The sequence below is a fragment of the Hetaerina americana genome, unplaced genomic scaffold, assembly GCF_022747635.1.
Source record: "Hetaerina americana unplaced genomic scaffold, ioHetAmer1.1.p SCAF_20, whole genome shotgun sequence".
NCBI classification, from domain to species: Eukaryota; Metazoa; Arthropoda; class Insecta; order Odonata; family Calopterygidae; genus Hetaerina; species Hetaerina americana.
The window spans coordinates 3,215,550-3,240,915 of record NW_027286764.1 but is presented as its reverse complement, the minus strand read 5'-3'; the positions used below and the strand labels follow the sequence as shown (position 1 = coordinate 3,240,915).

Sequence of the window (25,366 nt, the reverse complement as noted above, 5' to 3'; positions counted from 1 at the left end):
ACACATCAGGGTAAGGGGGCCAGTTCCTTTCCTTCTACCGGTTATGGTTTCCCAGGGAGATCTGGTACCCGAAAAATTACATAGCTTGGGTGGAGCTGCAGGTGCCCCGAGAGGCATACCAGGGAATCGAACCCGGGCCCTCCGGTCAGCAGTCAAACGCTCTCTACCCACTGGACCACCGCGATCCACATGCATATGTATGCATTCATGCGAAAACCTTCTCAATCCACACACATGCATACCATCAACCAACATACACATGCCCATGCACCTACAAATGAAGTAAAAATCTATCCAATAACGCGCAAATTATAATTGAAAAGTACAAGGGACAAGTACTCTGTCATCACATGGACATTCAAATTATGGTCTCCGTCCCTGAAGACACGCGTGGGGAATGCGACACTCAGCTGAAGGCAGTAGAGGCGCCAACACTCCCCCCCTCAACCCCCACACACAGAGAGAGACGAGGGATGGATGGGGAAACTTAAAAACAAACATAGTAGGGGAAGTTATACTGCAAGGAATACTACATTCATTGAATGCCATTCTAATGCAGTTATGTGGGAAGGGTTTTGACAACAAAAAACATAAGGTTAGTGGAAGAGCATGCATTTAAGTAGAACTAATTATTCCCTAGACGCTGAGGGTGGCAAGTGGAATTTCTGCTATCTATAACCCTGCAGTTGCTATCCCGTATTGTCCGTGGGAAGAAGGAGTCCTTGAGTCGGCTAGTTCTGGCATCTATTTGCCGAATTTTATATGCATGATCCAAGCGACCAATGTATGTAGGAGTACGAATAATTTGCGAGACCTCGGTGCTGAAACATGCGGATCTGAACTTATTTAATAATTTCAATCTTGCATTGAATCGTCTCTCTTCTAATGATTCCCACCCCAAATCCATGAGCATTTCGGTGACGCTTTGCGTTTTATCGTAGGAATCTTTTACAAAACGGGCTGCCCGGCGTTGAACCTTCTCAATTTCCCGAATTAGACCTTTTTCACTCGGATCCCACTCAATACATGGATATCCTACATGAGGTTTTGCAAGAGAGTGGTAATAACGTTCCTTGACCTTCGAGTCACTTTTGCCGACAACGCGTCTAATGAATCCCAATTTTTTATGTGCTTTTTATGCCGCAGATTTTACATATGTGAATGCCCCAAGTTAAGTCTTTAGTGAATGTTACACCTCGCTATTTTACCGTATCAAGTATTTCTGGGTCAACCCCAGTTTATTTGTAAACAAAATCGGTTGATCTTTTAAAGAAATTTACCGCCGAGCATTTGTGCTTCAATGAACACCCCCATTTTGAACAACGAAATGAAATCTAGATCCCTTGCTAGTATTAGACGACCCTAAGGGTAGGTCGAGGACGCCTATAATTTCCATGATTTGAACCTTATCACGATCCAATGCCGCAAGCTCTGGCAAATAGGCCATCACGACTCCTTGAACCCGAATGCAAACTTTTATTTCTCAAAAACGTAAACTGCTAAACACGTATACAGGTATTTTTCGAGCCGTGTACAATACGACACAGAGGCCAACCTGTAACCGAGCTTGCCCAATTCATGCGATTCTTAGAGACCTCCGACTCATGTGATGCCGTAGGCAGTATCTACGAGATGGTTAATAGTCTTCCGACGAAGGCAATCAACTTTTACGATTCAGGACAATGCTTGAAATCTTGACTCGCTATATTCACTACCACGCGATTTGTGCTTCAGCGAGAATGAACGTATTGGAAAGTCGATTGCGATGAAGCGCAAGAAAATATCCTTGCTGTCGCACTACTGGTTCATTTGGACCAGTCGGCGACGGCCCCGACCATGGGCGGCAGTGCCCGCCGTTTCGAAAGTGCCGCTCCGTTTCTCAGTTCGATCGCTGAGCCACCGGGCGTCTCCACCGTCGCTCACAGCCCTCCCCTCCCCCGCCAGAATGGTTGTGAGGGGTGTTTCCCTTCAGGTCGAGTGTGGGGGGGCAGGCGGGGGATGGAATATCACATCGTCATCGAGATGCACCGCTGAGGTCGTGGAAAGGGGAGTGGCGAAGCAGCAGACAAGGCCCCTCCCACACACACCACACGCACGCACTTCCCCCACACCCTTTGACTTCTAAAGCCCGACTGCTCCTTGTTTTGCTTCCCCTCCGAGGATCGATGACTCCTCCCTCCACGGCCCCCCCCAATCCCCTTCCCCCCCGCCTGCCTCGCTCGCTCGCTCCGGCCCTCGCCAGTGTGCTGTCGGCGCCCGACGCAGGCGCGTACCACGCCGTCCGATCGCGAGTGATCCACACGAGTCCCCCCGCACGTGAAGGTGCCGCGCGTGCAGCAGCTAGCTCGCCCGAGAAGAGCCGCGCCTTAGGTGCTCGTCGCATTCGTCTCCCGCGCCGGGAGAGGAGGCGAGGGTCCCTTCTCGCAGACCGCCGCTGCTTCGGCTCGCTCCCGCCTGTCCGCAGCGCGGGAGGTCGTTCCCGCCGCCACGTGCGGCCACAGGGTGTCGTCGTCACCCCCTTCCCCCCGTGAAGAAGAGGAGGAACCCATAATACTCCCCCCACCCCCCCGGCCGTCGACGCTCTAAGCCGCGACCCTAGAGTTCTTCCGTCCCCCGCCGGAGTAAATCCCTTTTATTCCCCTCCTCCCGCACCCTGTCGCTCTCTTCTACACTCCTGCCCGACCCTCCTCCCCTTTGCCCCCCCTGGATCGAGAGCGACAAAAAGGAGCCGCGACGCGTAGTCGAGCGACCACATCCGAAGAGGGCCGGCGAGAGGCGGAGGCGGGACGAGAAGCGGCGACCCTGCCCCCAGGTTCCTTCTTATGAAAACGGTTGCGCTCTGCATCATCGCATCGCAACGTTTCTCGAGAAGAGGAACGAGGGATCGCCCGCTGCTCATCTCCGTCCCCGAGCTCCGACCTCGACGGTTGCCCGACTGGCGCGCCGGAGGAGGGACCTCGACGATCGCCCATGACACATCATCGACTTCGGTATCGTCATTTTGCGTCCCTTTTAGAGGGAGATTGATTGATCGAGATCTACGAATGATCGCCAAGGGGATCGCTGGATTGAGAGGGATGAAGATGTTGCTTCTGGTGGCGGCGACTGCGGCCCTTCTGGTGGAGGTCGATGGTTACGCGTCCGGGCCCTCGGCCGTGGTCGACTGGACCCGTGGGGCCACCGGAGGGGTCACCGTGTCCTCCGGCGCCGGGTCCACCGTGGTCAGCCTCGAGGAGGTGTACACGACCGCCTGGCTGACGGTCACTTACCAGGACCCGTTGACCAACCACACGTTCCAGGAGAGCAAGGAGTTGGGCAAATACGGGGAGGGCCTGCTGGGGAACTTCACGGGGGTTCTGGTGCACGTGGGCATGGACGGCAACGACAAGGGGTGCCACCCGCCCCTGAAGGACACGCTGCCCTTGGAACCGTGGGTGGCCCTGATCCGCAGGGGCGACTGCAACTTCGACGTGAAGGTGGAGAACGCCTACCAAGCCAACGCGGCGGGGGTCATCGTGTTTGACGACCGGGACACGACCAACCTCAGCAAGATGCTCCTCACGCCAAACAGTGAGTGTCCCCCCACCCCGTTGGAAGAAGTCCCCTCCCCCCTCTCCATCCCGTGTGAGACGTGACGCCGAAGGAGCTCTTCTGGAATGCCTTCTCGTTCCTTGTTTTTCGTTTCTCTCGTGAATTAAAGGTCTGCGGTTTGGACTAATAAGTGGAATCCGTTCCTCCGGTGCAGAGTGTTGGCTCGTTCGCGTGACGGCTGGGAAGTTGTCTTCGTGCGATTTTTCTGTGACGCGGAAGATTAGCATAGTGAGACGTTAAGTTACTCCTCCCACTTTTGCGTTGATGATAATTTTGATGGTCAGGGCGATGAAATGCCAATGGGATACCGCCAAATGAAGCATCGGTTCGGATGAGGAGTTTACATGATTCCGTACAACCTGCTGCATCATTTTGACTTCACACAAGATGCGTAATTTAAGGACCATCATTGCTATGGGCAATGAAAAGAAGTGTATGTGTGGATAAGCCGTGTAGAACGAATCCTCGCTGTGCTTTTTTCTTCTTTCTTATTCGGTAAATTTTGGAGTCCGAAAGATAAAGGTAGCACTGCGGTTGTCAGCAGTATTACTTTCCTCTCTTGGTTTTATGTTATTCGTATGTGATATAGTGGAACGACGCATTTCCTTCGAAGCTTTTAGTTTCATTTCCCCGGATTTATGACTAAGAAGAACCCCATCCTATTTCAGGGGGTAGGTAGAGCATCAGTTTCTTTCCGACTACTCTGGAGTCAGTTTGGATTTGCGCGGAAAGAAAGTAAAACCCAAAGCCGTACACTACGGCTTTGGGTTTTACTTTCTTTCCATGCACTCGGCCGTAGTACGTTCTTTATCTATTTATTGGATTTGCGCATCGTTATTTTGAGATTCCTGCATTTTGAATGCCAAGCAAAGAGAAAGTTTAAGGCTGGATTCGTCGGGATTTTAAAGTCTAAGCCATTTTCAAGGTCGCCGTGTGCCCCCGCTTTTTTTAACCCGCCTCTAACCATTATTTCCCTCGTTGGAACCTCTGTCGGGCGGAATTGGCAAGCGCGTGAAAGAGAGATAGAGTTGGAAGGGGTAATTCGGAAATTTCCCGAATATCGGGGTGAAATCCATCTTCTTTCAAGGATGCGCCCTTCTTGATTTGGGCGGCTCTGCTATTTGAGAATTAGTATATCTAACTTCCAGCCGTGCGGTTTTCTTTAAAAGCCGCTAATGAAAGCATTTCGCTCCCTCGCTCCAAATGACAAACCAAGGGCATTTCCGTGTGGTTGTTTCTCCGTGGCGTACTTGAGGAGAAAGGAAACAAAACATGCTTTTTTTTCTTTCGTGATGTTTCTGTTGTTATCACGATGAGCGCGCTCTGCATGTGGCCCGAGGCCGTCCACTTCCCGCCCCTTCCACGCTCACTCAACAGCTGACGACTTTTCCGGTTGATGATTTTACTTACCCTGGGGAGCCAGAAACCGTGATAATGCTCTCGGAGCGAGATCCGAAAGCAGCCGCGGCGACCGACCGACCACGCTTCTCGGTGTTGGTCGTCGTCCCCAAGGCCACCCCCTCGGGCGGCTCCCGGGCGCCTACGCCTACCGTCCCTATGGAAACCGCTCGAGCGCGCGTCAGGTGTCGGTCGACCCCCCGCTCCCCCCGGCTATGAACAAGTGTAATCGACCGGCGCTCCTTGAGAAATGGAATGGCTGTTGTTCATCATCAACTGACCATAAGAATTCATTTTCCCCTCTGAACATTTCGCAAAAGTTTAAAAGCGAATAGGAGTTTCACATAATTGGAAGTTCCGAGGTTAAGATGCTCAAATCGGAGTTTTGAAATAAGAAACTCTTCTAAGAAAAGAAAGCCCCTTTAAGTAATTGATGTGCTGCTGTGTGGGCATTGGACCAAACTTAAGTCATTCTCCGGTCTTTAACTGAACCGCGAGAAGATTGAAATGGAGGTTTTCAATCGTGGTGCAGCGGAATTTTTATGGCCACATTTTTCTATTTGATTTTTTGTACATCAGCAATTGGCTCAGATCTCTTGATCTTCCCCTCTGAAGTTCTCCCCGTTCGCTTTTCCTTGGACGTCTCCATCGGCCCACTCTCTCTCGACGTGTGCTCTCGTGAGGCTTAAACCCTCTCTCTCCTTCTTTGTTCGATCCGTCATTTCGACCTCCACAATGTGAAGGTAGTTCACCCGTGGCTCCATCACTCTCCACCGCTTTCATTGACCATCCTTCGAGGGGCGTGCCCATTCCATTTCATCAATGCCTCTTCCTTAATTCCACCCCTCTCTACTTCCCGGGAATTCCTTCTCTTAGCCTCGGCTCTCCTGCTAATTATTTCCTTCTTCTGCTGTCCATCTCTCCTGATTCTCTTCCTCTATCGTACTTTTTCCCAGATGCCTCGTCTCCAATGCCGTCTCCTCTTCTGCCACAGATTATAATCATTGTTTAGTTTACCTTCACGTGGAATCTTGTTATTTTCATCTTCTGTATCTCATCAAGCACCCTTTTTTATCATCTCTACCACGACAGATAACATGTCGACAAATTGCTGTAAACTGATTTCTTTTCTTCGTAATGAATACGAATTTCATCAGCGTTTGCTTTTATTTCATTCAATACCTCTCGATGTATGAGTCAATGCTAATTGATCTGAGTACACATTACTTACCTCTTCCTTGATTCGTGTTTCTTCATGTGGCAGATTAATTACATCAGCACCGCACTACACGAGTGTAACACCTTTACAATAGTTCAATCGTAATAAGTGATACGACATTGCAATAAGCTCCAGGAATTGAGCGGATTTTGACTTCTTAACTAAGCCAACGTACTAGGTGTATTTTTTCAGCTGCATAATTTTGAATATTTTAGTAGATTTTTCGCTTCTGTTCGTCGGTGATCATTGATGGGATAATGTTTGGATAAGATTGTCATTATTATCAGAAATATATTCGTGGGGGAGGGAGTGTCCGTTGGCGCGCATCCATTACGTCACAATCAAACGTGTATATCTGAAAAAACGTGAAACATCCGAGCAACTGTCTCTTTCACGAAAATACGAAGTACTATTTCACCGCCCCAACATCACCCCACACAAAACCGTGCACCCTACGTCCTCCAAATCCGAGCACCTTCAAGCATCGCACTGCCAGCCCTACGCCGTCGCTTGCAGTGTTATTGCACATTTTTTATCGCCCACCTCTTCACCCAGTGACTTACTCGCACGCATTCTTTAAACTTCTAGCATTTTCACGGAGGGGAGGTTAAATTACAGATTAAATCTGTTGCATAAATTGGAGGGACGTCTCTTTAGCAGTAATGTTGAAGAGGTATTATTTATTCCCATCGCACTACGGTAGGAGAGATCATTTTAATAAAATTGGAGGGATCAAGTGTAGTGTAGATATATTTAAGATGTCATTTTTTTACGTACAATAAGGCATCAGGATAACATTGTCCGCGCGCGGTAGGGGTGAACATGTTTGGGTAAAAATTAGCCTGGTGTGTATTTACCCCCTGCCACACACCCTAGTGGTGGCTTGCTGGGAACTAAAAAATAAAAAAAGAATAGAAACTGCTTGAACAACTCGTCAGGTAGCTTGTTCCATTTAACATGACTTTATTGACAGATATAATTTTTCTATTATTTTTGCGTTCTTTTTTTTTTTTGAACTACGATAACTTTTTCCCTTCACATTTCCTTCGTCAAGTCTTTCCACACCTCACCATATTAAATTATTACAAATACAAATATCCCATCGCACCTAGCCTACTCCTTTTCTCTTTTGTATTGCAAACTCTCCCATTTCTGAATATCCCATGCCAGTTATGTTCTTTCCTGCCCACGGCGTACATATCTGGCCGCCTTTCGCTACACGTAACTCTTTAATATGTCTCACCTCTTAGGGTACCGCGCTCTGTTTCCAGGATAAGGCGAACCAGGACCTTATACGCTTTTGTGGCTACGCTACTTCCTTTTAAGTTTCTCCATTACCCAATGAATTGCTATGAATGCCTTCCTCGAAATACTCCTGAACTCCCCACCCAAGTTAAGCAAATGCCTAAAGATTTGTAATGACTGCTACTTGGGATTCCATCTGCCGAGAGAGTGTATATATTCTGATGTTCGTTTTTTACATTTGAAAAAGCTATGTGAAGGTTCTTGCTTGCGTAATTAAGATACATACATGCGCTGTTAAAATTTCCCTTTGAACATAAGATCGAGCGACGTTGTGAATTTCTCAATTGAATCGTCTGTTGAAAAACGCTTGGATGTTTTTTTCCACACTATTGAGTGGGCAGATGTATCCTTGAAGGGAAACTGAGGTCGGGCGATAGTGTTTGCCCTGACGCAACGCACCTGAGGTCAGAGAAGTATCGCACTGCGCCGTCTGATTTCTCGCGCCCTCAGCAACTCCGTCTGCCTCTTTGCTTTCGGTCCAACGACTCTCATTGGAAATTGCACCAGGCATCGTGAAATCGGATCTTTCCGCTCTTTCCTCCAATTTCATCATCATTTTTTGTACGATGAAATCAAACTAATTTTGGTCTACCGTAAACTTTTCATGGGAAGATCTTACGAGGTCAAAGGAAGTGAAGAGTGCTCACTGTACTGCCTCACACACCCTTCTGACGAAATATACTGTCCCATTATCTTGGTGCCCATGATGGTAGGTGACCCTGCCGAAATCCGTATTTCTTCCGTATGAAAAATATAAAGGAATGCTTCGTGCTTGTATGCTATGTTTCGTCCACTTAGCCATCGGGCGATTAACGTGGAATAACGTGCCACCAGGACGAGATCGAGACCATATGCTATTTTTTAAATGCCAACGTAATCCATAAAAATATTCATGTAATGTGACCAATGTATGTATATTGGTATGAGCGTATGAAAATATATGTTCATATGAAGAAAATATCATGGACGATGTCGAATGTTTCGTAAACCGAGTGTTTGTTTATCTGCACTTATCCAATTGATATCCACATTGTGAATTTTCTCAAGTCAATTTGTACGGGCGTTCCTGATCCCTTTACGGAATTTTATTCATATCCATAGGAAAAAGACGAAGACATAATTTCCCACCATTATTTCGAGAATTACTGAGAAAGACGCCATGTTTGCGTACTCGTAAGTACGATGGGGAGTGAAGAACCCGTGATTATCATGTATGTATTATGTTACTATTTATCTATTGGAATTCCGTAGAAGTATCAATTGAACTTGCGGCAATGATCTAACTCTACATGCACTCTCGAAATATAAGGGAAGAAGCAGGTTCAAAAACCGAAGGTTATTGAGAATGCTCGCTGTCTCCTCATTGCTGCAATATTACATGATACTCATTAGCGGAATCATTTTTTTAAATACGCCCTTCATTTTACATTCAATTACCGCGAGGAGGTATTACGAAAAATGGCGATGCTGTTATTGGAATGTGTTTTCCGTTGATTTGTTTTAGTGTGTGTGCGTCCGATTTTGTTCGCAGAGGTCCCTGAGTCTAAGTTCATTTTTGATTCAGATCATTTGTAGTTCCAGGGAGCAGCAAAACGGCCGCTTTAATTAACACGTTATTTGATAGTTTTTTTACTGAATATTTTTCCCTTGCTCTGTTCCCTTATCACTCATTCTTCCCAGCTGGTACTTGACACCTCCTGCCACTCACCTTTTTGGTGCATCGCGGGGTGTTTATGTCGATGTCGAACCCTGGGATTCGATTTAACGACTGCGGTGGACCACTTTGAGACGTGGAGACCATTTCTGGGGTAAATTTTGCCAAGTGTGCACCATAGCCAGGCAGGGCTTCCAACTCTCCCGGTGTCGCTGCCGTGCAGCTGGAACGTGACAATGACCCTGAGATTCTTACGACTCTAAGATTGAGGCATTTTCCTCGCCTTCTTTGCTCGTCAAGGTTTCTCATTTGAGACCACGACCTCGTTTATGTTGTTTGTTGTGACGATGAGACCTTATCAGGAATCCAGTGAGATCAATTTGATTAAAATGGAAAGAATTTCCTCTCGTTATTTCCCTTGTTGCATTCGTGGCGACCATGACACGAGAGTTGGGGAATGGACATGGCATGGCATTACATCCAGCTTGGCGCACAGCATTCCTACAGTTTTTTTTATCTTGGTATCGATGAAGGAATAAACTTGGGCGGATTCTTCGTTGCCACTCTTTTTGAATCAAGATATACCAAATGACACATTTAGAATTTTCTTTTTCTACTAAATTCACAGTACGGCGTTGCCCCTTTTGAGGAATATCTACGTCCGATGATCTAGGATTTTTTTAGAGAGAGTCGTCCCTAATTAGGAATTAGAGGTTTAGCTAGTCTTCTCTGCTATGTATGAGCAGTTACATTCAGATGGCATTATTATTATTGTTAATCTACCGGTTAAGATAGGTTTTGGATGGGCACAAGCTACACTCAGTTCTACAACAATTTCCATGTCTCTCCCAATGAAACCCAACCTGACCGTAATTCAACAATCCCCTCTTCATCCCCACATGCTTCCTCCCTCCCTTCACTCCCTCCACCATCCCTATCCCATCCCTGCCCCTTCATCGCTTGCTAAACAGTCTCCGCTCTGTCACAGCCTACAACATTTATTTTATTTATATCAAGGTATTAAAATTAAGCTGCTTATTTAATAATTTTGAGATGGAAATTAACTTGCGAAAATTGCGATGCCGTAGGATCCAGGGAGATTCGAGAATGGGTTGATCTGTGATCGACGCCCGTCTTTCCACACTCAAGAAATTCCGTTTCCTTTGAAATGAGATCTCACAGTACTTGCCGATCAACGGACTCATCTCACGCAGTCAAGAATCTAGTCGGATAGAAGAGATTTGTTTCTTGTTTGACTGTATGTCTTAGTAGTGTTCTTTGGTGTTTATATATGTCGTATTTTCTAGGTCTAGCTTATTAATCTCAAATAAGTTCGATAAAACAAGCCAGAGATACGCTCAAGTCTAACTTTTCTTGGGAAAGGTTGCGAGTGGATCAAAGACGGTGACGTTTCCCCAATATTCTCTTATGCTTTGTTATTTTGGCCCAGCGCCATTAAGCAAGATGTTTTCGACTGTATTCCACTGCGCGCCTGCTTGCTCAGCCATCGTCACCTGAGCTCAGCATTGCGAATGCCCGTTCGAAGACTCCTCACTGCCCTTCCCTCTCTCCCCTCCTCTCCTTCATACCCTCCGCGGCTCTGACACGCCTCACTTTGTCTCCCTGTGTCTCTTCCCTGCACGTCTCCTCGTCCGTTCTTTCTTTCGTGTCTATTATCAGGAGGTTGTCACGCCCGAGAGTAGTTTCGTTCGGTTCATCTCTCATTTTTCGCATCGCCTTCAACAACCTTGTTTCATCAATCCCTCTGCGCCTTGGCTGGGCCTTCCTTTTGGTCATTTGCCCATCTCCTCTCCTCTGCACAGTCTCGAGTCCATTCCAATACTCACATTTACACTTTTGTGAGAGTGAGATTCAGGTGTACAGAGTTAATTTGGTGCAGGGGTTGATGAATCTTCTTAACTTTTTGCAATGAGTTTGTCTAAAAATTAAGATTGCCAGAAGCGCTCTTTTGAAATGAATCTGAGTTTCGCAGCGGAAGGACTTGTAATGCGGGAGATCTTTAAAATTAACTTCTGGCGTGCCGATCCTCCTCCGCGCATTCCGCTTTCTCGATTCGCCCTCGAGCGATTGTCGCCTTGCATCGCATCATTGGCGGAGACCGCGAGAATTGTCCCCGGGGGGCATGCGTCCCGCTGGGTGGGCCGCCCGTGGGAGGACGCCGCGGTCGTTGTGAGCACCTCGAGGGCCGTTGGCGGAGAGAAGTGTTCGCCATTCGCCCCGAGTGCATCAAAGCGAGGGAGGGCTCTTCGCGTTCGCCCTCGGGCTTCGAAGGAACGCTCTTGAGAGCGGAGGACGACAGCCACCGAAAGGAAACTGGCCGGGAAGCAAAGCTCTCAGCGTCGCTTTGATCTCGTAATGGGAAACATACCCCCCGATTCCCTCTCTTGTTTCTCTAAATATATCCAGCGGTCGCTCCCGCTCAATAGGCTCACATGAGGACTTAAAAGAAATTGGTCCTTGCCTCCACGTCGCGTGAGAGGCTCCACGCACGATTTCGGATGCCGTGGCGCCCGAATAAAGAACTCCTCTCGCGCACGAATTGGATGCGGAACGATAATTTTCGAGATTCCTGGCGCGGTATCGCAGCGAGCAGTCCCGCGTGAAAAACCAGCATTTATTTGTTTTCATGTTTTCTATACATGCATATGTATAGATTCCTGAAAAAGTCTTAACTATAGAAGAAATTAGTGACAACAGGGCAGCTTATATGCTAAGTTTTCGCTACATTGGATCCGAAATAAGAACCTTAAAGGAAAATTTAATTTTTTAAAGAAGGAGACTACAGGGCTTAAAGTGCGTGCTACAGAGTCAATTTGTAGGTTTTAAAGAAGATAGCAATCACCAAAATGCGGAAACTACGTAAAATCACTTCCTTGAGGTCACGCGCCCAGCAGTCAACAAGTTCATTCCCAGGATATTTATTTAAGAGAACACAAAACCTAGATGGTACAACGCGGAAGTTAGACAGGCACTGTGACGTCAATGGATATGTCACGCCAAGATGATGAATATTAGGGATGATATCTATAGTTGCAAAAGAATTGAGATCACATATGATTACAAGAAATCTAGGGCGTATTCCATAGAAGGTGTTTCGGAAAGCGTTAATTGATTTCATACGGAAAAGATTAACAGGAAATTCAAAAGAGAATCCGGAAACATTTGGGTCGTACGTCAGAGAGATTCAAGGAAGTAAATCAATTGTTAATTCGCTCAGAAATGATAAAGGCGAAAGAGTAACCAGCAGTTTGGAATATTAAATTCCTTCTTTCAATGTGTCTTCACCAATGCCTCACCGAATGCCTCCGATAGCTTACCAAATCATTCCCTCTGTCAACCAATGCCCAAAGAATGCCGAAATCTCCAGCAATGGAATGTAAAGTTTGCTGAAAAATATTGCGCCTGATAATTTCTTCTGGCCCGATGAAGTACCCGTTCGCACATTCAAGGATCTAGCTTCGGAAATTGCAGCGTATCTAGAAATAATATTTTAGAAGACGATTGTAGATCACAAGGATTTCCCAGAGATTGGAAAACGGCTACTGTGACATCAATATTTAAAAACGGAGGCAAGAAGGAACCTGGCAATTATAGATATTTTCCTCACGTTCATATCGTGTAAGGTTATGGAGCATATAGTTGCCAGTTCGATCGTGAGACACCTCGTCAAACAGAAGTCATTTATGAAAAATCAGCTCGGTTTCCGAAAAGGTAGATCTTGCTAGACACAACTTGCCCTTATTGTTTATGATATTCTTATTTCGGGAGAGAGCAATGTTCCAGTGGACGCGATTTTTCTAGATTTTAAGAAAGTCTTAGACACAGTACCACACGGTAAACTACTCACGAAGCTGGAAGCATATGGCATTGATAAAAATATAATGGGTTGAATTGAAGATGTTTTAAATGGTGCGGTACAAGGGGTATTCATATATGCTGTTAGCTCAAATGCAGTAAAGGTTACTTCCGGTGTTCGCTAGGGAAGCGTTATCGGACATCTTTTCTTCCTACTTATCGTTAACGACATTGACTCCGTAGCCACTAGTAAGATACGTATATTTGTCGATGATATGGTTTACCGTGATATCCGTGATCCCGAGGACACGACGGCTTTATCAGATGGCCTTAATGCTACACAACGCTGGTGCGACAGTTGTCAATTAGAATTAAGCTTAAAAAATATGCGTTGTCGTAAGTTTTTGTAAAAAGATCAATTTTCACCCGAACGCCTAAGGCATTGGAAACACCGAAATGGAATGTGTAGACTCAATTAAATACCTAGGCGTTACTCTCACTCACGATCTCTCCTGGGTTAAACCTTTTAGTAGTTCCGCTGGAATATTATCCACCCCTACGGCCTTATTTAATTTCTAAAGCCCTTCCTATCTCATCGTCGAGTATGCCTGGACATAAGCTATCTTACTCTACGTCATGTTCCTTTTCTATGTCTAACTTTGTTGGCCTAAGTTCGCTACCATATTGTTCGTCTGCATATTCTTTCTATCTCTCTTGGATCTTTTCTATGTCAGCTATTATCTTACCCGCCTTATCTCTAGCTGTTAGCATAGACCTTTCCTTCTTACTTCCCGATAATGACCTTGCTGTATAGCACCCCATTTTCTCCCTTCCTCAGCAAACTTTCCATATCCTACCACTGCGTCTTCCACCATGCTTCTTTTCCTCTATTAGTTACCCGTCTCCATTAATTATTTAACTCTTTTTACTCCCTTCTGCCTTGCCCTTGGTTATATTCTTCTAATTAAGGATCTCAGGTTTTCCCGGCGTATGTATTCAAGAAGTTCTCTCGGGTTTCCCACCGGGTCAGGATGCAGTACACCGACGTTTCGAAGGCTGACTCTGCCATCGTCTTCAGGGTGAAGTGACTTCAATCCTCATTTGTTTTCTTCTCTGTCCATTTCACCTTCTCCATTCTTCTCCACACCCACATTTCAAAAGCCTCCAAACTACGTCTATCCTCCTGCTTCAATGACCACGTTTCCGCACCGTACATTGCTACGCTCCATATCAAAGTTTTTACGAGTCTTTTCTTAACATCCTTACCCAACGTCCCCGTCATCAACTCCCTCCTCCTTGAGAAAGCCTCTTTGCCTAGCGCAATTCTTCTCCCTACGTCCCTACTACTTTGACCGTGTTGGTCCAAAACACTACCGAGATACGTAAACTGTTCTACCTGCTCTAGTTTTTGCCCTCCTATTTTAATGTTAAGCTTAGCCTTTTTCTATCTAGAAAATCGCATAACCTTTGTTTTATTTATATTGATTCTCATCCCATACCTGTTGCACTGAATTTCCAATTCACTAAGAAATGCTTGCAACCCCTTGGCTGACTGGCAAACTAAAGCTTGGTCATCAGCAAACCTAACTGATTTTACGAATTCCCCGCCCACTTTCATTCCTACCTCGAGTTCTTTCCATGCCTCTTTAATTATTTCCTCTGGATACAGGTTGAACAGCAACGATGATAATGGGCAGCCCTGCCTTACACCTATTCCAAACACTGCCCATCCGGACTGCCGGTTCCCCACCCGCACCTGAGCTGTCTGAGACATGAACAGGTTGCGGTTTAGCCTCCTTTCCCTCCAATCTATTTCTATTCTCTGCAATATACCCATTACTTTTTCCCAATTCACTCTATCAAACGCTTTTTCGAAATCTACGAAACAGGCAAATACCTCCTGGTTGTGTTCTAAACTCCTCTCGATTAATAATCTCATTACTGCAATGGCATCACGCGTACCTCTCCCCTTCCTAAACTCAAACTGATAATCCCCTGAGTAATCATTTGCCTTACTCTCTATCCTTTTGTTTATGATCCTGAGAACCACTTTAGCTGCGTGGGATATCAAACTAATTGTCCTATATTATTCACATGACGTGGCCTTTACCTTTTTCGGAATAGGAATTAAAACTGATCTCACCAAGTCTTCCGGCCAGATTCCCTCCTCATAAATACTACCAATCAGCCCATATAGCCTCTTCCTCCCACATTTTCCTAGACATTTCAATAGTTCAGAGGGAATGTTGTCCACCCCCGCGGCCTTATTTAATTTCAACTCCCTTAATGCCCTTCCTAGCTCATCGTCGAGTACGCCTGAACCTAAGCTATCTTCCTCTACGTCTTGCTCATTTTCTATGTCTAACTTTGTTGGTCTAAGCTCTTTGCTATACACTTCCTCTATATACTCCTTCCATCTCTCTTGGATCTTTCCTGTGTCAACTATTATCTTACCCGTCTTATCTCTAGCTGTAAGCATAGATATCCCTTTCTTACTTCCCGATAAAGAATTAACTTTGCTATACAGCGCACCAATTTCACCCTTCCTCTGCAGACTTTCCATATCCTCGCACTGCGTCTTCCACCATGCTTGTCACGGGTTCGATTCCCGTGCAAGGCACCTGCAGCTCCACCCAAGCTATGTAATTTTTCGGGTACCTGGTCTTCCTGGGAAACCATAACCGGCACAGGGAAAGGATCTGGCCCCCCTACCTTGATGTGTGATTTTCACACGCCGTATAGGGGCTTAGTACTGGGTGAACTCTACCATCACCTACTAAACCGACCTTCGGGTTGATTTCTGTATTTATGGTTTTTTTTATAAAAATACAGCTGTTCTTTATTTATATAATAGACAGTCGTGTGTGTTTGGAAACGATTGTTTTATACAGCTTATAGTGTATATAAGCGGTGCGGGTGTTACTTGTTTTTCCTCCGCCCCCAACACGTATGGTCACCCTCGACCCGCCGCCGCAGCCGATGCAGGGCCCTGAATTCCCTTTCGTGAAGAGAGGAAAGGGAGAGGGGCGAACCTTCCCGAATCCGACCCTTATCGCCGTTCGCCCAAAGAGGACATGATGATAGTCTATATTTGTGAAGCCATGGGAGGCCGCCCCATCCCGGGCCGCGAACACCAAAAGCCCTTCGGTGGATGCTGTGTCTATGATGAAGTGCACGAGATGGATGAGCATCCTCCCCTCCTTTTCTCTACCTCATATCGTGGGTGCTCGACCACAACCTGACTCTTGCCCCTCAGCAATTTCCATTTCGCCGGTAAAGGACGCCTCCGGGCCGAGGGACATTACCGCTCTCTTCTGCCATTTTGGCACCCGGCGTTTATTTAGCGATCACGGAGGTTGGTGTCCCTACGCTCCATTGTCTGTTCCACAACTCGACATTCAGGGACGGAGGCCTCGAAAGTGTTGAGCATGGCCACCTATCGAGGCGAGGAGAGGAGATACGACAGCCGGCTGCGACTCTCTTGCCTTGAAACTCGGGAAATGTGTTGTTGGCCCGTTTATCAAAACGGTGTTTTCCCTTCCTCATGTCCCACCTGTCCGATGAGATTGAGGCGTGACCTAGGCATAGGGGTTTGGAGCGTGTGTAATCATTAGATCTCTAATGCAAAGATGTACAGTAACACAAGGTGCCTGATTTTATTTAGCTTTTGGTGGTAAACTTAGGTTATATTTTGCTGAAAGACAAAAGACTAATGGATATATAGGGAAAAACTGATGAATGTATTGAAGAAAATAGGAATAGATTGGAGGGAAAGGAGGCTAATCCGCCACCTGTACATGTCTAAGACTGCTCCGGTGCGAGTGGGGTACGAAGAGTCGGGATGGGCAGTGTTAGGAAGAGTTGTAAGGCAGGGTTGCCCATTATCATCGTTGCTGTTCAACCTGTATCCAGAGGAAATGATTAAAGAGGCATGGGAAGAACTCGAGGTAGGAATGAAAGTGGGCGGGGAATTCGTAAAATCAGTTAGGTTTGCTGATGACCAAGCTTTAGTTTGCCAGTCAGCCAAGGGATTGCAAGCATTGCTTAGTGAATTGGAAATTCAGTGCGACAGGTATGGGATGAGAATCAATATTAATAAAACAAAGGTTATGCGATTTTCTAGAACGAAAAAGGCTAAGCTAAACATTAAAATAGGAGGGCAAAAATCAGAGCAGGCAGAACAGTTTACGTATCTCGGTAGTGTATTGGACCAACACGGTCAAAGTAGTAGGTACGTAAGGAAAAGAATTGCGCTAGGCAAAGGGGCTTTCACAAGGAGGAGGGATTTGATGACGGGGACGTTGAGCAACGATATTAAGAAAAACCTCGTAAAAACGTTGATATGGAGCGTAGCTATGTACGGCGCGGAAACGTGGTCATAGGAGCAGGAGGATAGACGTAGATTGGAGGCTTTTCAAATGTGGGAGTGGAGAAGAATGGAGAAGGTGTAATGGACAGAGAAGAAAACAAATGAGGAAGTACTTGGTATAGTGGGCTAAGAGAGGGGTTTGTTGGGAGAAATCTTATGGAGGCAGAAAAAGTGGATGAAGGGGGTATTGATCAGCAGTAGGATGTTGAAGGCTGTAATAGAGGGGTGAATGTTAGACAAACGAGTGAAGGGCAGGAGCAAGATAGGGATGTTGGACGGGATTAGGGGAGGAAGGAAGTATATGCGGAGATGAATAGGGGCCTGTTGTGGAGTAGGATGTTGGGTTGTGTTGTGTTGGAAGAGATGAGGGAATTATTTGGTCGTTGTGTCCTTCCAAAACCTACCTTAACCGATAGATTGCCTTAAAGAAATGTTTTTTAATGATTATATTGCATATTCTTAAAAAATATTAAGTATTATTTTGCGTGATTGCTAAACATCATTACGCATATTGCCATTGAGTTAGAACAGAAATGTTTTCGATGTGTTCCGCAAATAATTATTCAAAGCGTAAAATATGTATGTATTAGCGCTGCGTTGTTTACAGTATTCTGCATAGTTGTATTCCTTAATGCTATTAAAATTGCTTTTACATCAACTGGATCGTTCATTAATTCATTCAATATTTCAAATGTTGTCTTAACAGATGAATGATATGCATAGAAGGCATGCTGTGTCTCAACCCCGATTCCCTTAACAAATTCCTCTCGAGTATTCTCTAATCCGACGAACGACGTGCTTATTCTGATCCCCCTCCGACACAGCTCTGACCCTTATGCTCAAATGCACCCCTGGTTTAATTATTACAATGATATTTGAAAGGCTTCCAAGATTTAATGAAATTATGGGATACATATAATTGATTATGGTATTCCTCTGAACCGGTCCATATCTTAGATCCCAACACATCATATCCCTTTTTTTAAGAGGCGCGATTAATTGCTATTATAAAAATATTAGGTCATAAGATTTATTGTCAATAGTTATTGATTCTAGTAGTTATTGTGCTATTATCTTTTCAATTTTGTATTAAGCATCGTTAGAGTTACAATTTTAAATCATCCGTCATTATCAAAATTTGGTCATGGAACATTATTTCATTCTTAATTTACGTCACGCACCATTCACATTGAAATATTTTGAACGCTTTAGCTTAAAAATAACTGTTATACTCGCTTAAAGAAAGAAGTGAAGGGTGAATTGCGTAAGCGAGAGTCCTGCTTCGCGGTGCTTTTTTATTTTTTTGCAGAGCCTTACACCTTTCTGCAGCTTCCTATTTGTTTGTTGCTCCACGCGAAGTCGCGCTTGCTCAGTTGGAGTGCTACTGCGACTTTCCCAGGCGCGCCGTCGCGAAAAAAGATCTGGTTGTCGTGACATGTGGCAAACCTTGACACCTGGCAAAGTAAGGCTGGCGCGCTCCCACTCGGCCTCCTTATGCAAGCGCTGAACGGGTTCGCCCCGAAATAAGCAACCTACTTCCGATGAGATTCGCGTGCAGTTCTTCCCCATCTCCCCTTTGTCAAATGCTATTCCTCCTCGCCAAAGTCCTCGATCGTTTTCTTTCCCTCTCGAGACGGAAGCCTCGAATTCGTATTTCCCAAGCATATTTTGTTTTTGTGATTACAATATTGCATTATGATAAGTATGCATATCGTATGTTGTTGTGTTATTTTGCTCTTTAGACCAAGGTACTTCCAGATACGGGCAGTTGCGTGTGTGAGATTATGAGCTGATTCCGGGGCCACAACCTTTTGCATGGAACTTTAGTAGTTCTAGGTACGATTTCGGTAAACTACGAGAAGTTAATTCTCACATTTTGCGACTTGAGTTACTTCATTGACCTTCGATTTTCGTGTGGCTGGCCCATTGCATCTGCTTAAACTGCACTTCCCATTTCTTTTCGCGACTACAGACTTTGTAGTGTTTTGTTGATGTCAAAAACGTAACTGTGCTATTCGTTGTTATTAATGGCATGTTTCCTTATCTATTAGAAGGGACTATTGAATAAAAATAGAGCCAGAGGAAAAACACCTCCACAATGAGAAATGATGCTCTCATTACCATTTTATACGTATGACTTATTTGTAAGCGTGCCTTCAATCCTGGAGGGGAATCCTGTCTCTGCATCGCAAGTGTAGTCGCTGCCGCCTAGGCGATGGGAGGAAATGGCGTTGGAGTGATGGGATTTGAAAATGACCGAAGCAGGGCGTCGCCTCGTTTGGGCGACTCGGGGCGCCCACGCGGGAGGCGCCGCGCCGATCCCTGGGCCTTGCCGTTCATTCCATTTGAGCGTGCCCATCCGAATGGCGGCCTTTCCTTGATTGTTGTCCTCGTGTGGGTCCGGGGGGGGGGGGGGGGGCGTTGTGTCTCGGACTTGATCCCGTGTCGTGTCCAGGAGGTCACGTCTGGGGTCATGAGTGTGCAGGAGTCGAGGACAAAAACTATTCGATTGATTTGTATCCGGCCTCAACACGCTTGTACGTATTCCGTGAATTGTCTCGCTTCCTCACGGATAGATTCACGAAAGCAGGTTCCTCATAGTCATTGCCAAGATGTCTCCTGGGGGGTTAATTCCTAATGATGGCGCCCGATGCTATTAGCTAAAGGATGCTATTATGGCATCGGCCTCGCGAAATGGCATCGAAAGCTATGCCGTGAAAGGCGCCGGCGCCATTTCTGGATGCTATTTGAGCGTCGGGCTGCCGAGCCCGTGGCATCGTTGAAGTGGCATCGAAAAATGCTTCGCTTTGCAGTAGTCATTTGTCGAAATCGCCATGTAACACTCACTGTGAACATGACAATCGAAGGGGATTCGGGGATTTGATGCGGCTGATTTTTATTCCCTTCCTACAGACTGTGAGTTTCAATAATTCTAAAGAGAAGCCTACGGGATCAACTGAACCATTTCGTAATGTGTGACCAAGATTTGGCCATTGTTTTCGAATTCTCTACGAATATTGAAGACGCTTACCCAACGTTCTCCGCTCTACGATATAGAGGAGAGAACGTTGGGTAAGCGAAGAAAGGAAAAGGGATGGGATGTTGGACGAAATGAAGGAAGTATGCGCTATTGAAGAGGGTCTTAATCTTTGTCGAAAGTCAGGTTTGTTTGGTAAAAGAAGCAAGTAAATGCATCATTGTATCCTTATCTCGGCTGTTTCCATCCGAATCCCTGCTTTTACCGTTGGATTATCGTTAATAATAAGGATCCACACACTGCATAACCACGACTGTGTCAGCAATTTGAGGCTTACCTTAGATTTCACCGATCCATAACTTTAAACTCGCCTAATAAATAAATTCCTAGGGACATGCCAAATTGCTACGTTATCACCACATAAGATTATTTGACGAGCCTTAATTGACAAATGATGAATGATTGAAAACACACCACGGCAATCGGTGCAAGTCACTGACACTTTTTGATTTCTTTAAAACATTCCGTTCATTTTTCCATAAGAACATTCCTGCAATTGAACGTTTAGCTCAAAATAATCCAAGAGCTACTCTTAAGTTCTGTAGACAATTCCAATGACTGAGACTACACACATGCTGATAAATCCATGTAAATAAATATATTCATGACAAATGATGAAATCTCTGAAAGGGAGAATACTCTTGTGCCTGGAAAAATCCGTCGAGTCTGAAATCCCTGGAACTCATACAAATTCCGAACGACGGAAAGAAGCCGTCTGTTGTTGTTATGCGCTCATGCGCGTCGAACGTGGCTCGCCAGTCCCAGAGGGCATCGCGGCGACACGCGGTCGACCACCTCGAGGACCAAGAGCGCCTTACTCGTGTGCGGAGAATTCGCTCCCTTCATTAAATTAAATTCGTATTGCTCCACATTTCCGGCAGAGTCATTAGTTGTTTCGGAACCGACTCCCTCTATAATATATATATATATATATATATATATATATATATATATATATATATATATATCAGCGCAGTCAACTTATCCTTTTAGGCCATTGGCCTGTGCCAAAGTGACGACTGTTTCCAAACCAGGGGGTTTATTCTGTGATTCGCCCGATGCTGTTCTTCGAACGGCACCGAAAAATGGCATCGGTAGTTATTCCATAAAAGCCGCCGACATCAGAATTGGCAACAATCAATGCCATCTCTGATGCCACTGAAGAATTAGGAAAGAGAGAAAAGAGTTTATGCCTAATGCATGACGTTTCAAGTTGACAGAAGAAAAGCATCTTCTTTTGTGAACAATATAAATTAAGTACAGAGAGAGATGAAAAGAAGTGGACGACTTCGAGGGAATGAGTATGCTGTGATCGCCGGATTACATAGCTATGCTCTTAGGGTACTTAGCGTAACTAACCGCATGCCAATAAATAGTAGGCATGTTAGTTCCCTTCGTAATTAGGTTTCGCGCAGTAATTGATGATGGGCGAATATTTTTTGTGTACGGCGCACTCAATACAATAGACGTGACGTAGCCATTACTAGCAGTTCAATGCAGATACTTTTCTGATTTCTGTCACGATTAGTATTTGAAATATCTGTGAGACCCATGGCATAATTGTATTAGCGTGTCCTATTTTGAGTTTCCTCTTCAGTCGGTTCACCGTTCAAACTACGCCCTGCGTTCCGTTCTGCAGATGGTTCGGGGTGGACTGCCTGTTTTATCAAAACCACTTCATGCCCATCGTGGAAGCTTCGTTTCACTAAGGACTTAAGCGTCAAGTACCTCGATGGTAAAAGTTGAGCATTCATTTTAATCGGAAATCAATAGTGAAATATATTTACCTCGACACTTGCAATGCTAATAAAATATTCCAAGAATTTATAATGATTAACATTGAAATCACGCGTAAGCCATCGAGCAGTGTCATTACTCAATTGATGGCACAAATAGATTTTTTTATTTAGTTTATCGCAAGATATCATCACCTTAAGTCCTATAATAGTCTTTGAATAATAGACAAATGCCGTGAAGTTCAAACGTTGTATTGCGTGACGTTACTCATGCTGTTCGAGGACGTTTCTCTTTACGCTAACTCGCTCGGAGGGTAACTAGTTTCAAGCCAGGTAAGCGGGACCTCGTTCGCACGAGACATGAAGAGACATCAGGCGGCGATTTCGAATTCAATCCGTATCTATGGCGAGCCAGACACGCGTGCATCCAAAACAGTCGAATGCACGGAGCCGACGGCCGTCTCGCTTCTGCGCACGTTTCTTGTTGCCAACACCTAACACTCAAATTTTTACGGGAGGCATTTAGTGGATCGAAGTATATAAACGTTTTGGAAGTGATGTGGTCTGTTTCCCAGCGCACGTAGTTGGTGAAATCACAGAGAAAATATCTGCTCCAGGCAAGAAAGTTTGTAATCCCTCGGACCTCAATTTAAACCTGGAAAATAAAGCCTTTAGAATTTTGATATTTTATTTCCGAGCAGATTTCATGACACGTTCAAAGGCCTAAAAAAACCGCAATTCCCAAGTCACCGCTAGTGTGTGTGGCAGGGGATGAATACACACAAGAATAATTTTGACCCAAAATACTTTTCCTGTCTAACGCGGTCGGACAATGTTATTCTGATTCCTTATTGTTCGTGGAAAAAATGGCATCTTCAATTACCTGCTCTACTCTTGATCCCTCTAATTTCATTGGCATGATCTCTCCTACCATGGTACGATGGGGGTAATAATACATTTCCAACATCACTGCTAAAGAGGCCTTATTCCAATTTATGCCAGAGTTTCAATCTATAATTTAACCTTCGCTCTATTAAGTGATTCCCAGCCTAGCTGCTCTAATATTTTGGATACGCTACTAAGTTTATCGTACCAACGTTCTACATATCTAGCTCCTCGACACTGCACGCGATCCAATTCGGCAATTGATCCAACTTCGTGAGGATCCCATATACTTGCAGCATATTCTGAACGAGGCCTAACCAGCGACAGATAACATTTCTCTTTCACCTTTTCATCACATTAATTCCATACTCTTCTAATAAATCCTAATTTTTTGCTAGCTTGTTCACATATTCCCCGCATATGTTTCACCCAGCAAGGATCGTGAGTGAAGGTAACGCCTAGGTATTTCATTGAGTCCACACAATCCATTTCCTTTTTCCCGATGCAATAAGCATTATGAAAGGAATTGCTGGTTCTCTAAATATTCATCACCACACCCTTTTTTAAGATTAATTCTCATTGCCAAGTGTCCAGCGTTCTATAGCATTGAGGTCATCCGATAAAGCTGATATGTCCTCAGGATCACGGATATCACGGTAAACCACATCGTCTGCAAATTAACGTACCTTGCTAGTGACTACGGAGTCAATGTTCATTCTAACATGTCATCTTGTAAAATATATGGTGGCGCCTTCGACAAAGGCGCGACCAACTAAATAATTCAGGGGCGGTTGAAGTTAAGGGGGGACTGGCATCACTTTCAGGAGCGCCGCGGTGCACCGCTGGTATAAATCATGCATCAGCAATTTATCGCAGCATCACCAGGTCACCTCTAGCTCCACAAGATGTAACTTATGTGGAGTTAAGGAAACGGTCAACGTTTTTGGAAAACACATTAATTTTTACAAGTTATGAATTGAACAGTGAGTGTCTACCGTTGGACGACCCTTCTCCGCGTGGGAGGCCAACGGCGTCACACCTCGTTGTTGGCGCTCTTGACAAGTTCGACGGTTTGGAGCTCACCGCAAATCAGTCCATCAGCCTATCTCAGTTCCCGTTTCGCTGCGCCTCTCCCGGTCCCTCATCTGCACTTCTTTTTGTCAATCCGCATATTTCCCCGGGGGAGGGCGAAAAAATGGCAGCATCGCCCCGGGCAGCTGCGGGGGGAGGTTTGAGTGTAATTACGTATTCCCCATGCTGGCTGGCGTCCGTGTGGGCGACGGAAATTTCCGTGCTCGTCTGGGGACGAGAGGTGTCGCCCCTGGCGGGCGATTGAGTGTGTGTGCGTTTAATAGACGGGCCACTTTGACGCGGGGAGGTGCTCAAGCTGATGCACTCCGTCGAAGAGGCTTTAAGTTGAAACGAAGAGACAGAGGCGTTATATCTGATTTACGAGGTAGACGTTTAATCGCGGCGTTCTTCTTACTTAAATTTCTTAAAAGCAGAAATAATTAGTCGTAAAACGGTCATAGGCGCCAACTTTTCTTGTTATCTCACACGCACATAAAATGAGTTGTGCAAGGGAACTGAAGTCAATCTTGGAGTAAAAGACTTAAGATTACGTATATTAATGCCATAATTTTCCATGTTCTTCTTTGCCATTCGATGCGCCTTTTTACTCCCGGGCGCCATGCTCAAGCGAGATAATGACGGAGACGGCTATATTCCTGTTTGCCATCAATAGTTGGGATCATTATAAGTCTACTAATTTTGACTCGAAATATTTGGAACTAAATAAGATCAAATGCCGAGTTGAACCCATGAGAACAAAATATATTTGCTTTAGATTAAGAATATTACGTATGCTGTATTTGCGCTTTGATTTTTACGTTTTGAATCAAGCGTGGAAAACACGTTTCTCAGCCGATGCCATCTGAATGACGCGTGAAGAATATTGTACTGTCGGCTCTTTTATTTAAGAGTCGATAGTTCGGACGCGTTCACGAAAAACTCATTATGGATTTCATATAATTATATTTTAATTTTTCGGTTTTCTGCCCGCATGGATGAATGAACTTACGCAGGAATTTGGAATGTCCCGCGGCATTTAATTCCGTAGAGCGCGTTTATTTTTCGGAACGCACCATCATCGGGTACCCACGGCATATTAGGCTGAACGTATAATATTTCACGTACAATGACAAGGATCATTAAAGCTCAGTGCATCCACTGCGCCATTTTTCCGCTCCCGACGTAATTTTGTCGGTCCCCACCTGTGTCATTTTTAGACCGTGTCAAGTCGTTTTGAATTTCCTATGGTGCGAAAATAGGTGACCTCACGGAATCCAAGATTGCT

At 45.2% G+C, this 25,366-nt stretch overlaps 1 protein-coding gene across 2 annotated transcripts in view; it reads left to right on the top strand.

Moving 5' to 3' along the window:
• Window positions 1–2,217: 2,217 nt before the first annotated feature.
• gol (ring finger protein goliath) overlaps window positions 2,218–25,366 on the top strand; it is a 281,319-nt gene continuing 258,170 nt past the window's right edge. For both annotated transcript variants that reach the window (XM_071586104.1, XM_071586103.1), the window contains exon 1: window positions 2,218–3,570. In XM_071586104.1, coding sequence (XP_071442205.1) covers window positions 2,823–3,570 — 748 coding nt within the window. In that variant the 5' untranslated portion in view covers window positions 2,218–2,822. The remainder of the gene's footprint in view (window positions 3,571–25,366) is intronic.